The sequence below is a fragment of the Notamacropus eugenii genome, chromosome 3 (genome assembly GCF_028372415.1).
Source record: "Notamacropus eugenii isolate mMacEug1 chromosome 3, mMacEug1.pri_v2, whole genome shotgun sequence".
NCBI lineage: Eukaryota > Metazoa > Chordata > Mammalia > Diprotodontia > Macropodidae > Notamacropus > Notamacropus eugenii.
The window spans coordinates 104,539,223-104,550,526 of record NC_092874.1 but is presented as its reverse complement, the minus strand read 5'-3'; the positions used below and the strand labels follow the sequence as shown (position 1 = coordinate 104,550,526).

General features: G+C 38.5%; 1 protein-coding gene across 1 annotated transcript; it reads left to right on the top strand.

The window, feature by feature from the left end:
* The first annotated feature begins 269 nt into the window (after positions 1 to 269).
* LOC140531213 (taste receptor type 2 member 134-like) lies at positions 270 to 1,184 on the top strand. The gene has a single exon (XM_072650278.1). The coding sequence runs from the start codon at positions 282 to 284 to the stop codon at positions 1,182 to 1,184; it is 903 nt and encodes a 300-aa protein (XP_072506379.1). The 5' UTR covers positions 270 to 281.
* Positions 1,185 to 11,304: the final 10,120 nt, after the last annotated feature.

Genomic DNA, 11,304 nt, shown 5'->3' with positions numbered 1-11,304 from the left:
TTTCCCTGGCCCTGGCTCTGGGAAGGGGCATGCAAATCTAGAGATAGGGTTCAGGGAGTGATCTATGTCAGATTTGCATCTATAAAAGTGGTAGGAATTAACTTCTAATCCACTTTAGGCATGCATAGTGTCCTTGTGCCCCTCCACTTTCTCTTCTAGCTGGACTTGGGCATAAACCAGAGAAATCTGCTGAACCCTTGGAGAGTCTGGCCTGCCGTCATCTCTTCTGGGTAAGGTGTCTTCATGTATCAGAGGCTCAGCAGTTGCTCAGTAGAGAAATAATGCCCAGTCTACTCATTATCTTCTTAATGATCGTTTTTCTCCTGGAGTCTACCATAGGAATCATAGGAAATGGCTTCATCATTATTGTGCTGGGTAGGGAGTGGGTGCAATATTGGACCCTTCCCTCTGGAGACATGATCCTGGCCAGCCTGGGCATCTCCCGCTTCTTTCTACAGTGGGTGGCAATTTTTACCAACTTTGATACATACTTCTTCCTAACTAGCAAAAAGTTATACTTTGACATTTTCTGGAATTTTGCTAACATGGTGTCATTTTGGTTCACCACCTGTCTTGCTGTTTTCTACTGTGTGAAAATTTCTTCCTTCACTCACCCAATATTCCTCTGGCTGAAGTGGAGAATTTCACGAATTGTTCCCTGGCTACTGTTATGGTCCCTGCTGATACCCACTTTGATATACATCTCAGTTTATGTGAAGATCTATCTTGTTTTCCAATTGTCAGACACTGGGAACTACTCCAAAAAGATCACCTTGTATGATATCACAAGAGCCTTAGAGTGGAATTTTTTAATGCCACTGCAAATGTTTACTTTGTTAATTCCTTTCCTCTTCTTCCTTTCCTCCATCATCTTGCTCATTTCCTCCCTGTGCCAACACTTGAGGAACATGAAGCACCATAATGCTGATCATCAGCAACCAAGTATGCAGGTCCATGTTACAACCTTGAAGTCACTTTTCTTCCTCATCATCTTCTTCACATCATATTTTCTGCCTCTGATAATCACCGCCATAGCACCTATTTCAGTTTGCAGCTCTTGGTATTGGGTATGGGAGGTAGTGATCTATTCTGGTATTTCCATTCATCCTGCCTTCCTGATTCTGAAGAGCTCAAAATTGAGAAGGGCTCTGAAGAATATGCTCCATGATCAAGAAGTTGCATGAGGGGATTTCAACTCAGAAGTGATCAGTATCAGTAATCAATACTGAGCATTACCAACATTGCTATTCGTGACAACACATAGGACTTAGAGTGAAAGGAGTAAAGGAAGGTGGGAAGGAAAAAAGGAAGGAAAAATATTTAATTATATTCTTACAATATTTTGGCATTGTAACGAGCACTGGAGAGAGCAATATAATCACTTTGGCCCTGACTTTTCATCTTCTCCATTCTCTCTTCCCTCACTATCTAGTTCATTCATCCCTCAGCCCTGTCAATTTTTGTTCTGTAACATTTCATAGGTAATTGAAAGGTATTGTGCAGGCTGACTTCCTTTTTTTTACAGATGGGGTACTAAGGCCATGAGACATCAAGTAACTTGTTCAGGGTCAAACAAGTGGTAAGAGTCTGAGTCAGAATTTGAACCCAACTTTTTTTGATTCCATGTCCAACATTTACTTAAGTATGATTTTACCTTTCCTTGTCTTTTGTTCCTATAGTTGTATCCCCAGCCACAGGAATAGCCTCTGTCCTGGGCTCTAAATGCCCACATTGTGGTAAAATCCTTTTTACTGGCCTTTGTCTTCATCCAGCAAAGAATAGTTAGATACACCTCAATTACTGGCCAGGATGACCATGGGCAAGTCACTTTCCTCTCTAAGCCTTGCTTTCTTCATCTAGGAAAAAAATAAAGTGCAATGTGTGTATGCGTGTGTGTTTCTGTGGATGAGTATGTCGTGTGAGTATATGCAATGTGTACTTTATAAATATATGCAATATGTGCAAGTGTATGCTCTTTCATATATATATATATGTATATATATATGTATATACATACACATATACATACACAAACAATCGAGACAATGGTATTTTCTTTACCTGCCCCACGAGACTGCCCAGAACAAAGTACTTTGCCAATGACAAAGTAGTAGAGAAACAAGATTTCTTGCTATTCCAAATTCACCTTCTTCAGAAATATCGAATGGCTGCCAATTGCCTCTAACAGTCCAGGTGAAATGTATCATGGGCTCTAGCTGATCATAACTTTCTCCCCATTGATAGACAACTGACTCGTCTCATTGTATTCACGTCAGATGATTATACTTGAAAGGCTTTTTCTGTCATGGCCTGACTTTTTTCTTTCTTTTCCATTCCTTTCAAAACTCAGCTGGAAACATGTCTTCTATTTCCAGTTCAATTGTCAGATCCTTGAAAACACAAGTTCCTGACTTTGTACCCCTAGAAGAATGGAACTACAGATAAAGACCCAGCCTCTTTGTCAGAACGATCTGGATTCAAGTCTTACCCAAATCATATGCTGGGGGATGACTCAGAGAATTGACATAAGCTCACAGGACTCAAAACGGTTCTTTAATATTATTGGTTGCTTATTGTGTGATTACCAACTTTGATAGACTTTGCATGCCACCTTGTGAAGAGGAGCTGTGAGAGTGGGAGATAAAAATTTGGAACTCAAAATTTTGTAAAAGTGAATGTTCAAAACTATTTTTGCATATAATTGGAAGAATAAAATACTATTAAGTGGGAAAAGAGGAAATTAAAAAAAGATTATAAGTTGCTGAGCAGGTGCTGATCTACACTAGAATTAACCTATACTAATGAAATTACAGACCTACTGTCCTTGATCCACTCCCTTCCCCCCCAATAAACACAATGCCCCTTAAAACAATGCCACCAACCAATAAGCATTTATTAAGCCTCTGTTATGTGCCAAGAACTGGTAACATTTATAGAGTACCTTTACTAATATCATCTTATTTTGTCCTCATCATAACCCTGGGAGGTAGGTGCTATTTCATCATCTATTTTTCAGAGGAAGAAAAAGAGGCAGGAAGAGGTGAAATGACTTCCCCAGGGTCACACAGATATTAGGTCTGTGAGGCTGAATTTCAACTCAGTTCTTCCCGACTCCTGATCCATCACTTGATCCACTGTGCCACATTGCTGTTGTAGAGATATGAAGAAAAAAATGAAGCGATTCTTGTTCTCATGGAGGTTACATTCAATTGCGTGTGAGGGGCTGACACATTCTAGGTGCATATTAAATGCTTACTGAATTAACAAATTAATAAATAAGACATGTTCATTGTAAGCATAATGATATTGTTCCAGACTATCTAACCACTTACCCCAATCACTGTGACAATGTCCTACCCTAGTTCTATTCTCCTTTACTGCACTCTTTCACAGGAGAAAGGTTCAGGAGTGAGAATGGTGAAAGACCTTTTCCATTGCTATGGCTTGACAGAGAAAATCATCCTTGAGATATGAAGAGAGAGAGACAAAACATAGTAACCTGCTAGCAAAGATGTCATCTTTCTTCCAAAGCTGTCTAGGCAGGACTTTGATACGCAGCCCATGGAAGAAAATTCCTCCTCTCCTTTGCTTGGTTTGAGGATAAGGGACAGAAACGAATTGAGTTAAATGGAACCAATAACTGAGATGTGGAGCAGTGGTTGTCTAGAGCTGAGATGGATAAAATTTGTGCACAATCTTTCCCTCCCACCCCCATTCACTGAGAGAGGATAAGGATTCAGTGTCTGAAGACTTTTACCAAAGTAGAATGAAAACCTAGGACAAATGTTTTAGTTGGGTGTTGGTGGAGAGTGGCTCAATTGAACTGAACTTCTGACACTGAATATGATGAAGATAAAGAGAGAATTAATGATAAAAATGAATGAAAGGGAATTAAGGGAAAGATGTTTTTCTATAGTTATTTTCCATATATGCATAACAGATGGATGTATATACAGATTTACACACACACACACACATGCAAACATGCATACATATCTTTCAAAGTACTATCATTTTAGGGGGAGTGTCTATATTCTAGGTAATCCTCATTGTTTTAATGAAATAGTCTGATGTGCTCAAGAAGGTTAGTCTAAATTTGTATGGGGCTCATTATAAGCAGGGCATCAGGAAAAAGGAGTGGTTTTGTCTTTGTTCTTGTTTTTGCGATGCACATGCATGGAAATGTTCTCTTCTCATTTGGATTGCAAGCAACTAGATGAAAGAGGCTATATCTTTTGTCTCTATGGCAACTTCCGTATGTGGTTATGGTCTTTGTCTTTTGTTGCCAAAGAAGATAATACCATCAGAGAAACGATGATATGACTTGCACTTGACTTTGTTTTGAGTGAGGTAGAGCTGTGTAGGGTAACCAGCCCCACTTCTCCTACTGAGCCATCTGAATACAATGATCTGATATTCATCAGGATGATTGGAGATGGCTCAGGATACAATGGGAGACCTTGGCCTCTTTAGGCAGAGGCATATTCAGGTACTCATTTAGGGTGAGGTAATGCCCATTTAGTGAATAGGCCTGTTTAAGAAGTAGTCAGGGGGTAACCCCTTAATGGACTCTATTTCTAATGAACATTCCTTCCAATACTTCTATTTTAAGAAGGAGATGGAGGCCAGCCACATCCTCATTCCTTTCCAGAATGGGCCCCTAACTCTCTTGGACTTGGTCTACAATCCCATCCCACCTTCAACTCCCTTTTCTTTGTTTTCCTCTGTGAGAATGTAAGCCAAAGCAGTGGTGGGGAACCTGCAGCCTTGAGGCCACATGGGGCCTTCTAGATCCTTAAATGTAGCCTTATAACTGAATCCAAATCCTTCAGGATTTGTTCTATAAAATTTGGATTCAGTCAGAAGCCCACCCTTGTTGATAATTGAACCCATTGAATCTTTCAAGAGCATCTGTCTGCCTGCTTGGAATGCCCTGTTTCTTCCTTTCTATTTATTCTAATCCAGCTCTAGGCCCAAAATCCTGACTTGGACTGGACAGTATAAATTTCCATCTAAGAGGACAAAGGCCTCTGCCTTGTGGAGGGAGAGAAGAGCCCAATTCTGCACTCCATTCTTTAGGAAGACATGGAGATAATTAGATAACTACCCCAAAGATCAAAGTAACCTTCCAAACTACTGTGGAAAGGTTGGATGAAGACATTGCTTTAGAATGAAATCTTGTGAGTGAGACTATAGTGACTTGGTGATGAACATGGTGAGAAAGAATGTAGGCCTTTTTAATGAATTAGGAAATGTCCCTAGTATGGATATAAGACTTTTTCTAACTGGAAATAAAGAGTAGGATGGAACTCCATCTCAATATCCATGAACCTCAGTCCTAAGGATGGGGGATGTTGCAGCAGTCCAGGTGACATAAACCCAGAGAATGGTTGCCTGTCTTTAGAAAGGTGACACTACTACTTGATAGGTATTAGAGAGTGTTAAGAGCACACAAGGAAAGTCTTCCTTTCCAGGGTGACTAGGCTTTCATGAAGCTTATTTCACAATCCCTGCTTCTTTTTGGTACAGTTAAATTTTCTGCTTGGTTTCTACCTGCCACTCAGTGCATTTCCCTCTTCCCACTGTCAGTGAGTGTGTATTCTCAGAATGAAATTTCATTTCAGTAAGATTTATTTCTCTCCTTTCCTCAGCATTTAGGTTCTATGTTTCTTCCTTCTGTCAGCTCTTCTCAGCTGATTCTTGAAGTTTAGAGGATCCTCCCTTTCTTTCTCCAACTGCCTTTCTCTATTTTATGGAAAGAAAAGTCAGTGTAAAGAATACTGGTTCTGTAGTCAGATGACCTGGGTTCAAATCCTTCCCTAGATTTATATTACCTCTGTGCCCTTGATGAAATCACTTAACTTTTCCAGACCTCAGTCTTTTTTTAAAATGAATGTGTTTGACTACAGGGGTTCTTAGCCTGTAGTCGATGAACTTACATAATATGTGTATATTTTTAGTAAGTATTTCAATATAAGTCATTTCCTTGGTAATTCTATATATTTTATTTTATTCATTTAAATCATTATTTTGAGAACATGTCCATAAAGTTCACAAAGGGAACTGGGGTCCATGGAAAGTTAGAAAAAAGATGGTTTCTGAATTCCTTTCTAGTTTTATATTCCTGACTCCTCTGTGGCAGCTGGACTGGAACATGAAAATTACCTGAGGCTATTTCTCAAAATTCTCCAACAAGAAATAGCTAAAATTAACTGCTATGGAGTTCTTAACATTTTTGGTATACAGACTCCATTGACTATCCAGTTATGTCTATATTCCCTGTCTCAGAGTAGTGTGTTAAAATGCACAAAATAAAATATACATGATTACAAAGGAAGCTGCTTATGTTGCAATGCAATTATTAAAAAAATCATACCACATACTTTTAGAAGAATCTGGGTTAATAATTCATATGAAAGATAAAGGAAGACCTAACTCCTTTAGAAACTGTGCCAGGGGAGAAAGATCTGCATTGAGGATAAATGTGCTTTTCAACAATTTCTACTACCCTTCTTTCTTAGTCTAAGTCTCCTTCCCCCAGTGAGATTTAGATGTCTGTAGCTGATAACTCTTTGGGGCTACCTTGGGGCCATGATTGAAATAATTTTTTTTCCACACAGTGCCCCAGGGCAAATTCTAAAAGTCTGCAACCACCGAGACTTCTAGTGAAAGCAAGAAAAATGACTCTATTATCATTTCAGGGAACACTGATTCAAAGAAAAGATGTGATAAGTATTCAGGTTTTGAAGCTCACAAGGTCCATTCAGTTAAGCTCAGAAAAGAGGAAATACAAAGGGATAAAAGAAACAGAGATACCATGTATTCATAGCCACATGATGAGAAGGTAAAGAGTTAAGGCAGCTAGGTGCAATGTTCGGGGTTTCCTCTTTCCACACCACCTGGCAGCCCGTGAATTTCTTTTACTTCATGTGAAAATTGTCAGAGAACAGGGAGAGATTTTGTCCATTCAATCCTTTTGTATGCACACATAATTTTGGATTGTCAGCCAATCCAAAATCTTTTTTCTTGTAAGCACTCATCAAATCCATGCAGGTTCTGAAGTTTTTATGGGTAAGGAAACAGCCTCACTATAGTTTCCATATGGATTGTCAAGAGATACAATACATTGCATGTGGTCTAAAGACTTAAGGATTGGAACCTAATCTACCAGTGCTATTATTATCCCCGTTTTTAACTTCTCCAGACCTCAGTCTTTTTTTAAAATGAATGTGTTTGACTACAGGAGTTCTTAGCCTGTAGTCGATGAACTTATATAATATGTGTATATTTTTAGTAAGTATTTCAATAGAATATTTCTGATATTATTTCTGAAAAGGAATTCAATATTTGCCATCTGAGGCAAACAGAACTTAATTGGCTTGCCCAAGGTCACACAACTAGTAAGTATCTAAAACTGGATTTGGATTCAAGTCTTTCTGACTACACACCCAGCATTCTGTTGTGCTACCAGTTGCCTCTTAAGGACAGAGTTTGGCTCAGTGCAGCAGTTCCTGTGACCTTAGAGAAGCAGAGAAATGCTTAGCTTGTCATTATGCTAGACAGACTGTGGGGTTTCTTAGCTTTTCTGTCTCTCATTTCCTAACTTAATTGCAAGTGTGGGCACCTGAAATTGAGACATGTCTTTCCCATTCAGGTCTCAAAGATTCATAGAATCATAGATGTTTGGAGTTTAAAGGGATCTCAGTGGCTGCCCAAGACAACTTATGCCTGAGTAGGAACCCTCACTAAAGTATACCTGACAAGTGATCTCCAGTCCACATTTTAAGATCTTCATTTGTTTAGTATTCATGACCTCCTAAGGTAGTCCATTTCATTTTGAGATACCCTTATTTTATTTTACTTTATTCATTTTCAGTTTTCAACATTCACTTCCACAAAATTTTCAATTTCCAATTTCTCCCCATCTCCCCCTTCCCCCCACCCCAGGATATCCTGTATTCTGCTTACCATTTCTTCCAATCTGCCCTCCCTACTGTCACCCTCTTATCCCCTTTCCTTCTGTTTTCCTGTAGGGCAAGATAAATTTCTATACCCCACTGCTTATATGTCTTATCTCATAGTTTCATGTGAAAACAATTTTTAACTTTTATTTTTAAAGCTTTCAGTTCCACAGTCTCTCCCTTCTCCCCTCCCCTCCCATGCTCATTAAGAAGACAAGTAATTTGACATAGGTTATACATGTGTAGTCATGCAAAACACTTCCATAACAGTCATGTTGTGAGAGAGTAACTATGCTCCCTCTATCCTGTCCTGCTCTCAATTTATTCTATTGTCTTCTTTGATCTGTCCCTCTATCAAAGTCTTTGCTTCTGATTACTCCTTCATCTAACTGTCATCCCTCCTATTATTCCCCTTCTCTTATCCCCTTCCCCCTTACTTTCCTGTAGGGTAAGATAAACTTCCATACACAATTGAGTGTGTATATTATTCCTTCTTAAAGCTAAATCCAATGACAGAAAGGCTCACTTATTCTCTCTAACCTTCCCTTTCTTCCCATCCTTCTTTAAAGCTCCTTCTTACATCTTTTATGTGAGACGATTTACTACAGTATACCTCTCCCTTTCTCTTTCTCCTAGTACATTCCTCTCAGCACTCAATTTTCTTTATTAGATATCACTTCCTATACAGTTCGTTCTGTGCCCCACCTCTCTCTCTCCATACATGCATACATACATGCACATATACATACATATACATGTGTGTATGCACATACACATATATATATATATATAAATGTGTGTGTATACACATAAACATTTACATATTCCCTCCACCTATCCTAATACCGAGAAAGGTCTCATAAGTTATAAATATCTTTCTATGTAGGAATGTAAACAGTTCAACTTTAGTTAAGCCCTCTATGGTTTCTCTTTCCCTGTTTACCTTTTCAAAGTTCCCTTGATTCTTGCATTTGAAAATCAAATTTTCTGTTCAGCTCTGACACTTTCAAAAAGAATGCTTGGAAATACTCTATTTCATTGAAGTTCCATTTTTTCCACTGAAGTTTTATACTCAGTTTTACTGGGTAAGTGGTTCTTGGTTTTAATCCTAGCTGCTTTGACCTCTGGAATATCACATTTCAAACCCTTCAAACCCTTAGTATAGAAGCTGCTAAGTCCTGTGTCATTCTGATTTTGTTTCTTTGAATTGTTTCTTTCTTGCTTCTTGTAATATTTTCTCCTTGACCCAGGAACTCTGGAATTTGACTGCAATATTCATAGAAGTTTTCCTTTTAGGATCTTTTTCATGAGTTGATCAGTAGATTCTTTCCATTTCTGTTTTACCCTCTGGTTCTAGAATATCAGGGCAGTTTTCCTTGACAATTCCTTGAAAGATTAGGTCTTGGCTCCTTTTTTATCAAGGCTTTCAGGTAGTCCAGTAAATTTTAAATGATCCTTACTGGATCTATTTCCAGGTCAGTTGTTTTTCCAGTGTGATACTTCATATTGTCTTCTATTTTTTAATTTTTGGTTATGTTTTATTATTTCTTGATTTCTCATTAAGTCATTAGTTTCCATTTGCTCCATTCTACTTTTTAAGGAATTATTTTCCTCAGTGAGCTTTTGGACCACTTTTTCCATTTGGCCCATTTTGCTCTTTAAGGCAGTGTTCTCCTTATTGACTTTTTGGACCTCTTTTCATATTTGGGTTAGTCTAATTTTAAAGGTGTTATTTTCTTCAGTATCCTTTTTTGGTTTACTTTAGCAAGCTGTTGACTCATTTTTCATGATTTTCTTGCACCACTCTCATTTTCCTTCCTAGTTTTCCTTTATTTCTCTTCCTTGATTTTCAAAATCCTTTTTGAGCTTTTCTGTGGCTTGGGACCAATTCCTATTTTTCTTGGAGGCTTTGAATTAGGAGCTTTGGATTTGTTTTCTTCTGGTTACATGTTATGATCTTCCTTGTCACCAGTGACGTGAGAAAATAACCTCTTCACTGAGAAAGTAAGAATCTATAGTCTCTTTCTTGCCCAACACCCACCTTTGTTCATTTTCCCAGTCAGTTACTTGACTTTTGAGCTCTTTGTTAAGTGGAGGGCTCCTGAAGCACCCCCTACATCAGTAGTGTCTGCTGCAGCTGGGGGGCTGGGAGCAGGGCTGTGGCTGATGCTGGGTCTGTGGCAGAGGTTGAATCTGCAGCCAGGCTATTCTCCCCTCTCAACCAGGTGAGAGACCTGTCCCACTGACCTTTGAAGTGGTCATTGGCATTTATAGGCTGAAAAGTCTGGAAACTGCAACAGCTTCCAGTGATTCAGTGTCCTAAGACCTGCTCCAGCTCTATCCATGCAGGCACAGCCCATGATAAACTGCACTGTGCTAGTAGTTGGCCTGATAGACTTTGCCTGTCCCTTCTTGTCTACCTTCCAATTATCTTGGGCTGGAAGTCCACTTTAGTGAATCATTCTGTGGACTTTCCTGCTCCAGAATTTGTGCAGTCATTTTTTAGAGGTTTATTGAGAGGTTTGATGGCAGAGCTCTAGCAGGTCCCTGTTTCTCCACCACCATCTTGGCTCTGCCTCCAAGAACCATTATTTTATAGGAAATTTTTGTTTACATCAAGCCAAAATCTGTCCCTTCTCAAGTTCTCTCATTTGGTCATAATTCTATCATTTCAGGACCAGTGAGAAAACACAACAAAATATATATATATATATATATATATATATATATATATATGTATATATGTATGTATGTATGTATGTATGTATGTATGTATGTATGTATGTATGTATATAACTCGTTTTCTCTTTTTCCAGGCTAAACAAACCCAGTTTGAGTCAAATCCCAAATGGAATGGTCTCCTGCCTCTTCACCATCCTTATGGTCCTTCTCTTGTCAGTATTCATGCTAATATATAGCTACTAAATCATTATATTTAATCAAGATCATGATCATGAAACTTAAAACATGGTGTGACGAGGGCAGAAAATGAGAGAACTAAAAATCTCCCCAATTCTGGACACCATATTTCTGTTAATTCACCTTAAGGTTAAACTAGCTCTTTTGGCTGCTAAATCATCTATTGATTCATACTGAGTTTGTTTCCACCAACATTGCACCCACCTAGTCTTTTTCATAGAAATTGTTCTTTGACCATTCCTTTTCTGGGCTTTAGGCCACCTCTAATTAATATTTTATTACTTCCTTCATCCTCCTGGATGTTTAGTGGCTCTGATACCTCAAATATTTAAAATACCTTTCACATATTTATCTCTATTCTGGTTTTCCTGAAGTAAATTTACTAGCTAGTTATTATGACTGGTTCTATTCTTGAATTCAGTTC

Coding starts and splice junctions, on each gene's coding strand:
- LOC140531213 (XM_072650278.1), top strand. CDS start 282: ATGCCCAGTCTACTCATTATCTTCTTAATGATCGTTTTTCTCCTGGAG.